We start from the raw sequence: 17426 nt of genomic DNA, 5'->3' as shown, positions 1-17426 counted from the left end.
TAAATTCCTTCAAAAATGCTACTGAATTCATAATAGAACAGTTATATACTTTCTAAATCAATAAATACCAAGTGTAGAACTACTATAATGAGCTAGTCTAAGAAAGTTTGCAGTGTTAATAAAAGGAATTCCGTGTTCAAAAGGCTGATGAATTCTGTAGTTACACAAACCCTTATCTGAATTCCATCGCTACCAACAATTATTGTATGGTATTAGACAAATCTTTCGAGTTTGTTTCTTCATCTCTGTAGCAGGAATTATAAAACCAACCTTACTTGTTCTGATAGAGAAAATCATGGCATGTTTTAGGCATTCAGAAAATGCTAAGTATTACAAAATGAATAGCTGAGGTTAAATCAGAGTCCACCTTGAATGCCAAGCTAAGGAGCTGGTACTTTTTCAGGCTAGATAGTTACTGCAGGTGAGAGGGATTGGGACCTGGGACCCTTTGCTGCAGTGCTTACACCTGGACAAAACTTCTCCCCAAACATCTCCTGAGCAACAAACTACAAAGAAACTATAAGGGACTAAAAACAACTGTGCCTCTACCGCTGGGGCAAATTGTAAAAAAAAAACAATAAACAAAAAGACCAAAAACTCTGAGGTAATGAGAGCAAAAGCAGGTTATTGTGCAAGACGGCTACACAAAGCACCACTAAAGGGATGGGAAGACCACGTGAGCCATCCTTCTGGCCAGACTCATGTATTCACCCTTATCCTCATCACATTTAAGGAACCAGCTTGCCTTGTGCACCCCAGGGAGCATGCAAGGAAACCTGTTTCTTGTTTTCCCTCTCTGGTGCACTATAGCACAGCCCCAGTAAAGTCATGCCCGAATTTCTTATCTGGCTCTTAGCAATTTCTACTGAGTAAGGAGTCCAGGAACCTAGGTTGGAAACACAGGATTTTTGTCCAAGTGGCAGAAAAATCAAGGAGGGAAAAGAGTCTGAAAGATATTGCAGTTGTCCAGGTGAGGCAAAAAAAAAAAAAAAAAAAAAAAAAAGCACTCGCAGTGAATTTCTGGAATATTTCGGACTATAAACTATAGGATTCCGAATTTCCTGGGTATGAAGAATGAGATTAAAGCCCACTATTTTGATCTAGTTGGTGCTGTTTACAACAGAAGACAGATGCCCTAACCTGGGAAATTCCATAAGTCGTAGCTACGGCCCTTAAAAAAAAAAAAAAAAAAAAGGCAAAGACAGAGGTGACGTTCAGTTCATATTTTGAGTTTAGCACCCAAAATTATCCTGGCTGAAAATGCATAAACAAAGCTTCAAATATGATCTGAGTTGAAACAAAGTTCTGGAAATTTTGTTCATTCTCTTAAATCCTAAGTTTTAAAAAACTTTTTCTTACGACATCATAATTCACTCCGGGACACCTTATACGTTACAGGGTTCTGCGAAACGACGCTGAAAACCGCCAAGTTCCTTCTGGACCCAGGATACTGCGCGCCGGTGTGGTCACTGTGACGTGAGGCGCGAGTCTGCGTTTTGGCGGACGTCGTGCGCTGTTACCAGGGAGACGCAAGGGGCGGGGCGACTGCCGCCAAGGCCTCCGACTCCTGCCGGTCGCGCCCTCTCACGCCCCCTCGTGGTTGCTGGCGTGTGGGCCACAGCCTATGGCTTTGCGGCTCCGCAGAGAGTCGCTCTAGCTCTGGCGTCAGCCTCCAACTGCGCGGGCGCCCAACACGCTGACTCGCCAAGCGCCAGGCTAGAGGCGACGCCTCGAGGTGAAATCGAGGAGGTGCAGGAGGCGAACTCTACGTGGGCCCTGCTGTCCGGGAGAAGCCTGAAGCTTTGAGCCGCGCGGGGGCAGAGATGGCGGAGGAGTGGGAAGGCGATTTTGCGAAGTCATGTGCACGCCTTGAAGCAGCAGCGACTGCAGACACCTCGGGGTCTCCAGCGGGGACCACCACCGTCGCCGCAGAGTCATCGGAGCGCGAGGGCTACAGTAGAAAGTGCGTGTTCTGCCGGATCGCGGGGCAGCAGGAACCCCGCACGGAACTCCTGTACTGTGAGGTGGGCGGCAACGCGCGACTGGGCGTGGGTGGGGGCCTGATCGCTCCTGGGGACTCCGCCAGGAGGGCCTCGATGGGGGGGATCGGGTGGGAGGGTCCTATGTAAATGGAGCGGGGGGCGCCTGGGTGTCCTAGTGTTCGGGACGGAGTTGCTTCTCTAGGGGCGGGGAGGGTCACCTGCGACCTCTTTGCTGTTCTTAGGGGAGAACATGTAGTGATAATTGGTAGAAAATAGCACGTATGGCCTCATTTTATTAAAGGGTTCTCTCCCTCCCAATCTCTCCTTTTTAGATATTGCTTTTACGTTATGCACTCTTAATACTGATACTGAAGATAAAACTAGTAGAAAACAGATAATGGTAATCGTGAAAAGTCTGTTAGATTGATTGAAAATAGGCTGGCAGGAGCGGGTCCACTATTAGTACGAACTACTACTTAGTAATGATTTCCACTAAAGGGTCCAGTGCTTTAGAAGTGTTATTAGTTGGAATGTATGGACATTTTCAGAGCATTAAGACTTTACCCAGGTATTTTATGTATGTATGTATGTATTTGTTTATTTAGTCTTTTCGACTTTTCTAGGGCCGCTCCCGCTGCATATGGAGGTACCCAGGCTAGGGGTCTAATCGGAGCTGTAGCTGCCAAGCCTATGCCAGAGCCACAGCAACACGGGATCAGAGCCGCGTCTGCGACCTACACCACAGCTCGTGGTAACGCGGGATCCTTAACCCACTGAGCAAGGCCAGGGATCGAACCCGCAACCTCATGGTTCCTAGTCAGATTCGTTAACCACTGTGCCACGATGGGAACTCCCCAAATATTTTAAAACACATATCTGCTAGTCACTTTCTTCTACCAACTCTGCTTACCTTTGAAGAAACAGTCTTTTGAGAGAATCAGCTCCAGAGTCTGGTCTTGTTTTGTTTTTGAAGTAATCATTCATTCACTTGTTTTTGCTTTTTTTATCCTTTTTTTTTTTTTCTGGCCATGGCATAGCACTCGGAAGTTCCCAGGTCAGGATAAACCCAAGGTCGCGGTGACAACACTGAGTCCTTAACTGCTAGTCCACCAGAGAACTCCCATTCACTTGTTAAAAGTAAATTGAATTCCTTCCAAGCACTGTTGGAGATTCATTGGTGAGCAAGGTAAAGGATAGTCCCTGTCTAGATTTTATAATCTAAAGGGTGGAATGAATACAGACAGAGGAGGCAGCAGATTCCAGTGCCCTGTGCTGTGGTGAAATAGTTTTACCACCTGTACTATTTTTCAAGGCTCCCCCGTGGAGGGGTACCTGACCCAGATTTGAAGGGTTGGGGAAGGTTTTCCAGAGGAAGTGAGGCATGAAAAAATAAATAGGTATTGGCCAGGTGAGGAGGAGGAGAGAAGTTCCCTCTAAAGAGGACCTCAAGTGGTTTGGTTTCTGCTATAGGAGAACAGAAAGAAATTCAGTCTAACTGGAGCATAAAGTTTGCGGGGATGAGTCATGAAAGACAAGGCTGGAGAGGTAGGCAAGGGGCCATATTATTAAGGATATTGTAATTCATGTTAAGGAGTTTTGGCTTTATTTGAAAAGTGAAGAGAAGCTCTACAGTAGAATGTTTAATGCTACCATTCATGCTGGGTGGGAAGGAAGAGGATGAGGAGTTATAAGAAAGGGATTGCTCTTTGAAAGATCATCTGGCACCATTGTGGAGAATGATTTGGAGAGGACCAATCTGAAGGCATGGAGTTTGGTTATGAGGCTTTTCAAGTAATCCACCTTGATGATGGCCTGAAATAAAGAATAACAATAGAATGTAGTAGTGGGTTGAAGAAAAGGGCATCAATTTAAGGATATTTAGGAGTCTGACACTGGCAAGATCTGCATTTCCAGCCTAGACTATAGGAACTGCCAGTTTATAGATTGAAATTGAAAAGAGGAAAATTAATGAGACCACCTAGGAGTATATGTGGAGTAAGATGTGAAAGGACCCCTACACCGAACTCTAAAGAACACTAGCAACATAAGAGAGAGGCAGAGGATCTGAAAAGGGGACAAAGAAATAGAGGGGAAACTATGTCAAGAAGATAGGAATTGGTAACTGTTTGAGCCTTCCCAAATCCTCCAATCTGGGTTAGGTAGCTCTCTACTCTGCTTACAGAGAGGCCAAGCTAGATTAGAACTGGTTTTGTCCCCAGGATGATGGTCACTGACCTTGAGGAAAGCAGTTGTGGTGCAATCATGAGGCAGAAAGCAGGTTGTAGTTGATAAGAACTTGGAGGATGAAAAATTGAAGGCAGCAAATATAGACAACTTTTGAAGGAAGTTTAGCACTTTTGGGGAGAAGGGAAGTGGAGTGTTAACTATAGGAGGAGGTGGGTTAAGAGAAAGCTTTTAAAAACAGTGAAAACTGGTGTGTTTAAATGCTGATGGGAAGGTGCCAATGGAGAGAGGTTTAAAATGGTTCAGGGTGGTAGAGCTTTGTCCCTGGGAAAGAGGAAACCCAGTCACTCATCCATTATTCAATATTTGGATAGGTGCCTTCTGTGTACCAGGCACTGTTGGAGACACTGGGACACAGCAGTAAATAAAATATGCAGAAATCCCTGTCCTCATGGAGCTTACATCCTACTTACAGGAAATAGATAACAAGTGAAACACATAATAAGTGAAAGTCGTAGTTTATTAGATGGTGAACAATAAAAATGGGAGGAATTCCCATCGTGGCTCAGGGGTTAACAAACCAGACTAGTATCCATGAAGACGCAGTTTCAACCCCTGGCCCCACTCAGGGAGTTAAGGATCCCGCGTTGTTGTGAGCTGTGGTGTAGGTTGCAGACGTGGCTCCGATCCCATGTTGCTGTGGCTCTGGCGTAGGCTTGGCAGCTACAGCTCCGATTCAACCCCTAGCCTGGGGACCTCCATATGCGGTGGGTGCAGGCCTAAAAAAAGACAAAAGACCAAAAAAAAAAAAAGAAAGAGAGAGAAAGAGAAAAGGGATGCAATTTAAAATTTTTAATCTCGAAAAGCTGCACTAAGAAGATGGCACTTGAATGAAGCCCTGAAGGAGGCGAAGAAGCCAAGTGTATGGTTAATTTTAAAGTGAAAAAGTTTGAAGTAGCACCTCTGGAGGCAAAGGAGAGAGCATCAGGGAAATAAGGATTCTGGTGCAGTGATGAGGATCAGCTGAGGTTGAGAATGCTCGGCCGTGTGATTTTTTTTTCCTCCCCTCTGGCAGCAGCTGAAGTCTAGTTTTAGATAAGGTCGGCAGGTGTATCAATTCAGGGTTGGAGTCCAGCCGTGTAGTTGTTACTGAAGTGTGGTGGGGCCAAGATAAGAATTTATGGCCAGAGAAAGAGTGACTAGAAGAAAATGAGAACAGGGAGCAGCTGACAGGGAGAAAGGCTACAGATATCAGTTGTTTTTCTGTAAAAGAGGCGTCTGCTGAGGTGATCCATTGAGTCAGAAGGGACTGAGCTCTGCCTCTTCATTCATTCCTTATTTTACGAAATTTAAAATGAAGAGGGAGTTCCCATCATGGCGCAGTGGTTAACCAATCTGACTAGGAACCATGGGGTTGCAGGTTCAATCCCTGGCCTTGCTCAGTGGGTTAGGGATCCGGCATTGCCGTGAGCTGTGGTGTAGGTCACAGACGCGGCTCGGATTTGGCATTGCTGTGGCTCTGATGTAGGCCAGTGGCTACAGCTCCGATTTGACCCCTATCCTGGGAACCTCCATATGCCTTGGGAGCAGGCTTAGAAAAGACAAAAAATAAAATAAAGTGAAGAAAGCAAGAGGTCAGGTGAGTTTTCTCACCTCACAGTTTTCAGTGTTCCTTAGATTCTTGGAAACGGAATTTATTTATTTATTTATTTATTTCTTTTTAGGGCTGCACCCTTGGCAAATGGAAGTTCCCAGGCTAGGGGTCTAACTGGAGCTACAGCTGCTGGCCTACACCAAGCTACGTCTTCAACCTACACTGCAGCTCACAGCAACACCGGATCCTTAACCAACTGAGTGAGGCCAGGGATGGAACCGACATCCTCATGGATACTAGTTGAGTTCTTTACCACTGAGCTACAATGGGAACTCCAGAAACTGCTTTTAAATTTCACATGCTCTAGTACTAATGTTGAAGAAAAGTAATAGAAAATAGATACCAGTAGCTGTGGAAAGCTTTGTCTAAAAACAGTCATCAGTGGAGTTCCCATCATGGCACAGCAGAAAAGAATCCGACTAGGAACCATGAGGTTGCGGTTCGATCCCTGGCCTCGCTTAGTGGGTTAAGGATCCGGTGTTGCCACAAACTGTGGTGTAGGCCAGCAGCTACAGCTGATTCAACTCCTAGCTTGGGATCTTGCATATGCCACAGGCCGTTAAAAAAAAAAAAGGTTACTACTAGATAGGAAAACCGTAATAAAAATGGATTAAAATTGATAATAATTGTGAGGTTGGTTATTTTAGGGTTAGGGTTAGCTCTTGGGATTCCCCTACATGACTATACATAGACTCACACACGTATGCATATTTGCATACATATGTATGTGTGTGCATGTGTGCTTGGGTGTGCTTGCGAACACACACACACACACACACACACACACACACACACACACCCTGGTCTGAGTCTCAATCCATGAGTTTCAAGAAACCCATCACTGTCCCCATTTCAGAAGATTTTTTCTTGGGGCTGGAGAGAGGATTCTTCATACATTATCCCTAGTCACTTCTCATGATTTTCTCTTTCTATTAAATTTTTTATCTCAGCTTCAGACCTTTGTCTTGCATCAGCCAAAGAGAGCAGCAGATTCTTTTCCTTTCCTTTTTCTGATAGGTGACACAAAGCAACACTTGCTGTAGATTTTCCTGAAGGTCTGGGGGCAATTAGGACGCTCATATTTTTTAAACACAGGATGAGATCCCTGTTTCTGTCGGCAGGCACTTCAGTTCACTTTTTGTTTGTGTACTTTTCTCCTAGCTCCTGCTACATTCATTTGACCCATCACTGTGTTTACCTCAAGATCTTAAAAGCTATATTTTTTTTCCCTTCTCCAGTCTCATTTTATAGGCAGGTTACACTTAATAGTGGGAAAAAATAATTGATAGTTTTGTGTTGTTGTTTTTTTTTTGTCTTTTTGTCTTTTTGCTATTTCTTGGGCCGCTCCCGCGGCATATGGAGATTCCCAGGCTAGGGGTCGAATCGGAGCTGTAGCCACCGGCCTACACCAGAGCCACAGCAACGCGGGATCCAAGCCACGTCTGCGACCTACACCACAGCTCACGGCAACGCTGGACCCTTAACCCGCTGAGCAAGGCCAGGGACCGAACCCGCAACCTCATGGTTCCTAGTCGGATTCGTTAACCACTGCGCCACGACGGGAACTCCAGTTTTGTGTTGTTGTACCTCCACATTTTATCAGCTCTAAGGTGAAGGTATGTAAGTGAGAACAGCAACAAAATCAACATTTTTAACAATATTTTAATAAAGTGATATTGTGGGCATTTTATAGAAGCCTTGAGGTAGAGAAGGGACACATAATACCTTGCTTTTGCTGCCTTCCATTTCAGTCAGGGCTCTGCTGGCACTTAAAGTTGACAGAAAGTCCCATTCACTGAACTCGGGTCTCACTGTCAGTCATTTGAAGCTTAGATGAGCAGTATAGATACTGATAAGAAAGTTCAAGTACAGCATATACAGTTGCCTTTTATTATTATTCTCGCTCAAATCAAAATTTTTGGCGTGGACATAAGGCTCTTGTTCAAACTGAATTTTGGTTCTTGGAATGGAGAACTAATGAACAGCAGAGCATTCTAGGAATTTTTCTGAAGGAAACTATGCTTATTGCTACTGATTCTGTTTAATTTTGACTAATTTTTAAATTCTAAGATATTAAATAAGGTTATTCAGGGGATACAGATTTTTCTCTTGGAAAAGATTAAAACTTAATAGGTTGAAAGAGTCCCTTTTTTGTTTCCTTTTCCTTTTTTTCCTTATATTGCTGTGTGGAGTATGTAAACCAGAGAATTGATGCCACACATGTAATGGATGTGCACATAACTTAGTACAATATGCTGGAGTTTGTTTCAACATTTTGGAGTCTTTTTTTTTTTTTTTTTTTTTTTTGCTTTTTGAGGCTGCACTTGCAGCATATGGAAGTTCCACGCTAGGGGTCAAATCAGACCTACAGCTGCTAGCCTGCACCACAGCCACAGCAACATGGGACCTGAGTCATGTCTGTTACCCACACCATAGCTCTCAGCAGTGCTGGATCCTTAACCCACTGAGCGAGGCCAGGGATCAAACCCACATCCTCATGAGTACTAGTGGAATTTATTTCCTCTACGCCACAATGGGAACTCCTCCAAGTCTTTTTAATGCTGGAAGGTAGCAAGTAAACATAAACAAAAAGTATTTGTAAGTAGTATAAAATGTGTTTCAAAATGTAAGCCCTAGATATGTAGATGTTAGATGATGTTATAATCGAAGAAAATGTCACCTTGGAAAAAATTAAATATAAAAAAGGATTTGTCAATCTTGCTGTGATTCTGTATTCAGACCTCTAAAAGTACATGTTAGAAGTGGAAAAATCGGAGTTCCTGTCGTGGTGCAGTGGTTAACGAATCCGACTAGGAACCATGAGGTCACGGGTTCGATCCCTGCCCTTGCTCAGTGGGTTAAGGATCCAGAGTTGCCGTGAGCTGTGGTGTAGGTTGCAGACTCGGCTCAGATCCCGAGTTGCTGTGGCTCTGGCGTAGGCCGGCAGCTACAGCTCCGATTTGACCCCTAGCCTGGGAACCTCTGTATGCTGCGGGAGCAGGCCAAAGAAATAGTAAAAAAGACAAAAACAAACAAACAAAAAAAGAAATGGAAAAATCTTAGGGTAGAGACAGAGAAGTATATAATGAGGTTTTAAAAATTCTGGGATTATGGCAATGAAGTTTTTAATAAACTTCATTCATAATTTTTTTTCCTGAAATTGACTTTGTATGTGTCTTTTTCTTCTCTGGAATAAATGAGCATCTCATGAAGGAAGCTAAAGCCTGTCTTTATAGACTTAATGCAAAATCACAAAATTGTCCAATGGGTTTTAGTTGTAATATTTCCTTATCGGGCTGAGATTTATGATATTTAAGACATACCAGAACAGTATTAGGAAATTATTTTTAAGAATTCACTAACAAATGATACATGTTTTTCCTTCAGAATGAAGACCTAGTTTGCTTCAAAGATATCAAACCAGCAGCACCTCATCATTATCTTGTGGCACCAAAGAAGCATATTGTAAATTGCAACTATTTAAAGAAAGATCAAATAGGGCTGGGTAAGATGATGGCCGTATTCATAATGGTTATATCATGTTGAATTGGCATCAGCGATGGCAGTAACAATCGAAAAAAACAGTTTAGCCGGGTAATATAATAAAGGAGCATTGTGGCTTTTTGAAACTTTCATTATGAAAAAGTTCAAATATATACAAAAATAAAGAAAATAGTAATAATCTCCATGTACTTTTCAGCCAGCTGCAACATTTATTAACTTGTGAATGATCTTTTTACATGTACTAATCTTCTCCCACAGAAGGTTTGAAGCAAATCCCAGACATCATGTTATTTAACCTTTAAAATCTAAAAGATAATGCCTCTTTATATTTTTTAAATGATGGCTTTCTTGACTCTGAAAGTAAAAGGTACACAAAAAGTTATAAACAAATAAGTTATGGTATGACATATGAGTTCATATTGCCTGAAAGTGAGACCTTATTGATACTTGCCTTGTAGTTTCCTATATGATGAGCTAGGACAAAAGATTATGAGATTTTAGTGATGGACTTTCAGCCTCTGAAAAAGAGATTCTGGAGTCATATCTCTTGCAGGATTATCCTGTATTTTCTTATTCATGATTTTTGTGACTTGTCAGCTACCGTTTACTAAGACATTTCTACGTTGATTTCCAATATGCTTGGTTGGCCATTGTCATCAGGATCTGGATTAGTTTGGTCAGAACTTTAAGGTAGCTTGGCAAGATAGATAAGGTGGGCCAGATTTTTGAAGGTTACTAAGAAATCTCTTTGATGAAAACCTTGACTTGTGCTTTGTTAGTATTTAGACTGTTGAATTACCAGTTTTTTTAAACTATTTTTTTCTAAATATTGCAAAGTTCCTTAGTTCTCTTTAAGTTGTGTTGGTGTTTCATGCTCATTCCAACAGATGGAAGCCAATATACATGCACTATTTTTAAAATTTTATTACATTTATAGGTGTACAACAATCATCACAACCAAATTTTACAGCATTTCCATCCCAAACCCTCAATGCATCCCCCCACCCCCCAAACTGTCTCATTTGGAAACCATAAGTTTTTCAAAGTCTGTGAGTCGGTATCTGATATTTAGAACTAGGCAACAGCTACCATAGCCTTAAGTATTTCCTTTTATATGGTTTTTCTTGAAGAGAGAGATGTGTTTATCCTTGCTTTTCTTTTTCTAGTATGTCTTGTTAAAAGTTTTTGTAACTGTTGTAAATTGAATTGCATTTTGAAGCACCATGGTGGATATTTGGAGATTTCTCTTTATATACAGTTCTTTCTGATTATTTATTTGTACAGTAAAAGTTTTTGAATTAATATCTTTATATAGGCAGTAAAGTTGGGGAAATAATGAGCGTATGGAAGAGCTCAAGAACGTTAGCAAGCACTGTGACTATAATTGGCATTAATTATAGTCACTTAACTATAGAATACACTTTTTATGAGCACATGTTCAACAAGATAGACCATATTCTGGACAATAAAACAAGTCTCCGTACATTTCAAAAGATCAAAATATGTCATCTGATGACAGTGGAATTAAATTTAAAAATGATAAAATCTAGTCTAGAACTAAATATTTTTAAATTAATACAGTTTTACATAACTTTTTTGTTGTTGTTGTTTTGTTTTTTTGCCTTTTCTAGGGCTGCTCCCGAGGCATATGTAGGTTCCCAGCCTAGGGGTCTAATCAGAGCTGTAGCCATCGGCCTACGGCCAGAGCCACAGCAATGCAGGATCCGAGCCGCGTCTGCAACCTACACCACAGCTCACAGCAACACCGGATCCTTAACCCACTGAGCAAGGCCAGGGATCGAACCTGTAACCTCATGGTTCCAAGTCGGATTTGTTAACCACTGAGCCACAACAGGAACTCCCTCACATAACTTCTAAATAAACAGGTCAAAAAGACAATATTTTGAATTGATTGATTACAAAAATATAAGAATTCATAGAATGTAGCTCAAGCAGTGCCTAGAAGGAAATTTTTAGCTTTAAGTACTTATACTAGAAAAGGAGGTATAAAATCAATGACCTAAGTTTTCAGTTTAGGACGCTAGAAAGAGGCAAGCAAATCAGACCAAAGTATAAAGAAGGAAATAATAGAGTCGATGTCAGTGAAATAGGAAAGAAACAATAGAGGAAACCTCTCAGTAACTTAGAGCTATTGAATGTGTCTTTAAATGTGTATCCATTTGATATGATGTTTTACAAGGACCCTAAAAGTTGAGTGAGATTAATAACTACTTAGTGAGCCTTATGTCTCCTATAGTGTAATGTAGCTTCTTTCCTGTTTTATAGTTGAGAACATGGTAACTGTTGGAAAAACCATTCTTGAAAGGAATAATTTCACTGACTTCAACAATATTAGGTATGTATACCTCTAGATAGAAATCAATATATGCAGTTGATTTTTCTTAAGTGTTATTTCCTCAGGAAAATGAAAGTAGAGTTCATGGTTCAAATGCAGTTTTTCTGAAAGTGAGCATATTGTTCATTGGTAAATTTAATAAACAAAACAACTTTTCATGTCTCAACATCTTCTAATAATCACTACTTACCATTTGGACTGACAAGTATACTCAAGCAGTGGGTAGGTAAAATTAATGACTTAGTCCATTTTTCTTTGTTCAGAGTATGCATTCCTATAAAATTGTGTGTAAATTGAGTTTCCTTAGGAAAGAACATTTTATGTGGTTTAAAAATACATTATTATGCTTCTAGCCTGAAAGTAACTTGAATTTGTTGCCTGCTGAACAGAACTCTGGTATTCTCCAAAGTTTGAGCAAAAGCACAGTGTTCAATCTGGTAATATTTTTAATTAAATTGTTTTTTCTTTTAATAAGATTTCTCATTTTGCCTTGTATGATCAAAGCAGTACCAAGGCAGGCAGTGTGGAGATTACTTCTGAACTGGAATTTAGAGTGACCTGAATTCTAACGCTCTCATGCTACTCGCTGTAACTATACTTGTATTGGCTGTGTTTACTGTACTTGTACTTGTTAGGTTACTTTAAACAAGTCATTTAACCTCTCCAAGGTAATACCTGCACTGCCTACTTATAGGCTCAAACCTGAGATTGTGCGTGTGAAAATACTGTGCAAGCTGTTAACGTACCATATCCATTGAACAGGTGGTATTTGAGACTCTTTGGTCAAAAGCAGCAAGTTCCTGCCCCAGTCATAGGAGTGCTTATTAGAAGAATGAACATTGGAGTAGGAATCAAGAGCCCTGAGTCTCAATTCTGGTTTCACCACTGCCTAGCATTGTGACCATAGGAAGTCTCCTCAACTTTTTGGGTCTTGGTGTCCCCATCTTTAAAACAAAAAGGTTGAATGAACCCTTGATTTGCTTCTGGCTATTAGATTGCATGATACCATTTTATGGCTCCTGTTTCCTGGAGGAAAAACTTTGTCTCCTTTTCTGGGTAGTGGTGGAAGCTTTTCAGTACATGTTGTGAATCTGACTTCACCTAGTCTGTCCTGTATTGATGCAATATAGCATCTCTCCCGTGCCTTCTTCCCACATTCCCAGTCACTTTTAGTCCTTATTTTTAAAACTGAGACTCGCTTCTAGTTTGAACAGGCAAATATTTCTAGGCTTAGATTATTGTTACAGGTGTGCCTTGCTCCATTCAGAGTCAGTGGACTTAGAAAACTGTTTGTAAATGGATTTTAAGAGGTTAAATAATATTACAATTTATTTTTTACCAAAGGAATTCTCTTGTAAATGTTTTTTAAAGTAAGTAGTTGTAAATAGTTATCATCTAATTTATTTTCAGTATTCAAGAAGCTTAAGTGATGGTCCAGTCTTTTTAGTGGTGGTAAGGAAATGACTACTTTATTAAAGGAGAAAGCATGCCATCTACTGGCTATGTCTTGGAAAAGAGAATGGTGCTGAACTACTTGAGTGTCCAGTAATTTTGTGTCATTGCAGAGGTATCTTTTAGGAGAATTAAAGCTTAATGTCATAAGAACTGAAGTAGTAAGATATAATCCCAGCTCAGAATTCATAAAGGTTATGCAGAGGCATAATATGCTGTAAACTCTCAGTGAAGAGTTTATCTTACGGTGAATATCAACATGAAAAGAACTGTGTGAGTACCTTGAAGTTCATAAAGAAAAACAGTGAAAGAGATGTTTGAGTAGTAATCTATCTACTTTAGGTAACCTATTTGGTTGTCTTTACTGTTTATGTGTTTTAACATGAAAATACAGCCTTAAACTCTTGTCACACTAAATTTGTCAACTATCTCTTTCTATTTTAGAATGGGTTTCCATATCCCACCGTTTTGTTCCATTTCCCACTTGCACCTTCATGTTTTGGCACCAGTCGATCAGCTTAGCTTCTTATCAAGATTGGTTTATAAAGAGAATTCCTATTGGTTTGTCACAGTAAGTGTTGTTATTGTTATGCTAGCAACATAGAAAAATATATAGTATATTTATCCTTTTTGTTGTACTTTTTCTTGTCAACAGTAGGTACTTACAGCTCTTAGATACTTGGTCCTTTGTTTTAGCCTACTATTTGTACATATCCAAAATAATATTTTTAATTTGAGGGACTTTCCAGGTAATCAAATCTGTAGGAAGAGACACTATGGCAAAGTCTCTTAATTGTAAGCAGAAGATATGATATAGAAGTTCATGACATTAATAGTTTAGAATTCTAAGCTCTAGCTTTATTAGTTACTTGAGTGACCATGTGCAAGTTACTTAACTTTTTAAGGCCCAAGTTTTTTTTTTTTTTAATATATCTATTACATGTATGTTGGTAATAGAGCCTACCTCCAGGGTTGATAAGAGGATTAATGAAATATTTAACATGTGATGCACTTAAAACTGTATCTGGCAGATAGTAAGGGCTCAGTAGATGCTACCCACTGCCTCTATCATCAATGAATGTCATTGTAGAAATTGATGCCAGTAAAGCATCAGCTGCTAGATCTCAGGTTTAAACTTTGAACCTAAAAAATTGCAGAATTTTGCTTTGCTAGGGGAAAAGTAGAACAAATTCAGCTGGTTATAGGCTTATAACCTGACAGTCAAATAATCTGAATGATCATCAAATTATAAATTAAATAATTATCATTAGTTAATGCATATAATTATTAGTCATAGTATAGCAGAAATTAAAAAGTATCTGATTTCTAGAAATTTCATATTTCAAACTTGCTATCCCTCTCCTCATCTTGTCTGGACAATTTTATGTATTTAAGAGTATATTTAAAGTGTGTATGTGTGTTGGACATTTTTTAGGAAGTTGTGGTCTCTTTAAAAAAAATTAGTATGACACAAATATTTATTTGTACTTCTAATATTCTACACTATATGTTTTTATAGTAAAAATAATTAAAAATAAATTTTTATAATTTTTAAACTATTTCTTATATGATGTTTTAGTTGGGGAAAAAAATGAGTGAACAAGGTTATGAGATCTGTTAATGGTTCACCCTGGGAATCTGAACTCTTCTTAAATCTAAGTATTTAAGTATATATTATGAGCCTTTGAAAAAAATCAAGATAGAGATATTAAAGTTTATTCTAAAATCTTATATAATGTATAAGATGATTTAGACATGTATCTGAAATGATATAATTAGAAGACATCAGTTTACTTTTAACTTTTCAATTGATTAATTTTTTTAGAGCAGTTTTAGGTAACAGCAAAATTGAATGGAAAATACAGGGAGTTCCCACATAAGCTCTGTCCCCATATACTCAAAATCTCCCCCACTGTCATCATCCTACACCACAGTGCTAAATTTGTTATAATCCATGAAACTGAATTGACACATCATTGTCACTCAAAGTCCGTAGTTTACATTAGGGTTCATCCTTGATGTACATTCTGTGGGTTTGGAGAAGTGTATAGTGACATGTATCCACAATTATAGTATCATACAGAATAGCTTAACTGCCCTGACAAGCCTTTCTGCTCTGACCATTCATTTCTCCCTCCCCCTTAATCCATGGTAACTACTGATCTTTTTAATGTATCCAGTTTTGCCTTTTCCTCAGTATCAAATAATTAGAATCATACAATATGTAGCTTTTTCAGATTAGCTTCTTTCACTTAGTAAAATTAATTTCAGGTTCTTCCATGTCTAGTTTACTTTTTTAAATTTTAGTACTATATTTATTTTCCTTATTAAAACTTCCTAACAAGTAGGCAATGTGGATGAAAACCTGCCTATTTATATATAATATAGAAAAAATAACCTTTACTATAAAAACTATTATATAGAGAGTTTTCTGTAAGATATTTTTAGGAACAGAATATGTAGTATCCAGCTCTTCTGCTGTGGATTATTATAATAGGGATTCCAGTAGAATTATTTCATGTGAGCTATGACAACTGGAATAAAAATGTTATATTTTAATTACAGCCTGATTATTTGATTGAAAAACTAAGAACATGAAAATGTCAGCAGTGGAAGATTTTTGTAATCTTGGCTCAACATAAACTAATATCTTGGTCTCTTTGAAGTCTAATTACAATTGTAAGGTTCATTGGGTTTTATGGGAAGCTATTACTGAGTAGACTTAAATGCATTGTAATGGAATTTTATCTGTAAGACTGTAAATGGGAAAGAAACATAAAGTGGTTATGTTAATGTATTAAAACTGGCAGAAACTGTTGCTTTATGGCTTGTTTATTGTTCCAGAGGAAAATTAGAATTAAAAAGTGGTTAGACCTATCTTTTATCATGAAAAAGTACTGATTTGAAAGTGGAGATAGGGTTGGATGAAAAAGTTTATTTTAATAACAATGTTAATATTGATAAATCATTTCATGAGACATATTTCTTTAGGAATTGTCTTTTGGTGCTAATCTACACTAACAATAATGAATGTTAATGAAGAGTAAGTACTGAAAGTTAATCTTACATTGCGCCAGTGTATAAAAGTACCATGTACGTGAATATAAATGAACGTAAGGATTAAAGTATTGACCTTAGAAATAGGCTGAGAAGACTAGGTTTTTGTTTTTTTTTCCCTTCCTTTTTGGGGGGGCATGATATTAAAAATAGTTATAAGTAATTAAATACTATAATGTTGAGCTACAACCACTGGAAACAATATTGTTTAGTTCATTTATTTATTCAACAAACATTTGCTAAGCATTTAGCATGTACCAGACACTGCCAGGATCAGAAAATAGAGAAGTGAGGAAGGACAGTCTGCCTTTAATTACAAAACCAGTGAGTACAATTTAGTATGTTGGGTGCAAAAATGTCCATAGATGAGGCTGTGGAGAGGAAAACCCTTTTGAGAGAAGTGGCAGTAGAACTGAGTATTTGAGACTCATTGGCAGTAGAGAGTGGAAGTTTAGGCTGAGACCAACATGCATTTTTCTGGAGTTCTGCTTCCATTATTATTCACTTTACAGTTGAATGTCCAAATTCTGTTTTATTCACTGGAGGTGGACAGAGGGATCTGGAAGTAGGGGTTATGGGCTCTCAAAATTAGATTTACAAGTGTTTCAGCACTGCTTTATTAAGTAGCTCACTGAGCACCTTCACAGATTAGCAGTTTCACATTTCCATAAATCACTACAACTGTGACCAGCTTCAGAAAAGGAATGTTCAACATGTGCAACATGTTGTACTATGTGAACTTAAGAGTGATGTAATTGACAGTATTATGATAATAACTGTAAGGTATCTAAAGAATTTTTTTTTTGTCTTTTGCCTTTTTCTAGGGCTGCTTCTGCGGCATATGGACGTTCCCAGGCTAGGGGTCTCATCGGAGCTGTTGCCACTGGCCTATGCCACAGCCACAGCAATGCGGGATCCAAGCCATGTCTGCGACCTACACCACAGCTCATGGCAGCATTGGATCCTTAACCCACTGAGCAAGGCCAGGGATCGAACCCGCAACCTCATGGTTCCTAGTCAGATTCGTTAACCACTGAGCCACGACTGGAACTCCTAAAGAATTTTTAAATGCCTTATGGACCTCTTAAAAAATGTTGTTAGGCCTTTGAGGAGTTCCTGCTGTGGCACTGTGGTTTAAGGATCCGGCATTGCTGTGGCGTAGGTTGAAGCTATGGTTTCTATTTAATTCCTGGCCTGGGAACTTCCGTATGTCACCGGTGCAGCAAAAAAAAAAAAA

General features: G+C 39.3%; 1 protein-coding gene across 1 annotated transcript; it reads left to right on the top strand.

Moving 5' to 3' along the window:
- The first annotated feature begins 1605 nt into the window (after positions 1–1605).
- HINT3 (histidine triad nucleotide binding protein 3) lies at positions 1606–17027 on the top strand. The gene is made up of 5 exons (XM_047759210.1): positions 1606–2024; positions 9208–9325; positions 11611–11680; positions 13577–13703; positions 15698–17027. The coding sequence occupies exons 1-5, from the start codon at positions 1824–1826 to the stop codon at positions 15728–15730; spliced, it is 549 nt and encodes a 182-aa protein (XP_047615166.1). The 5' UTR covers positions 1606–1823; the 3' UTR covers positions 15731–17027.
- The last annotated feature ends 399 nt before the right edge of the window (positions 17028–17426 follow it).

This window comes from Phacochoerus africanus, chromosome 2 (genome assembly GCF_016906955.1).
Source record: "Phacochoerus africanus isolate WHEZ1 chromosome 2, ROS_Pafr_v1, whole genome shotgun sequence".
Classification (NCBI taxonomy): domain Eukaryota; kingdom Metazoa; phylum Chordata; class Mammalia; order Artiodactyla; family Suidae; genus Phacochoerus; species Phacochoerus africanus.
This window is presented reverse-complemented; position numbering and strand designations above follow the sequence as displayed.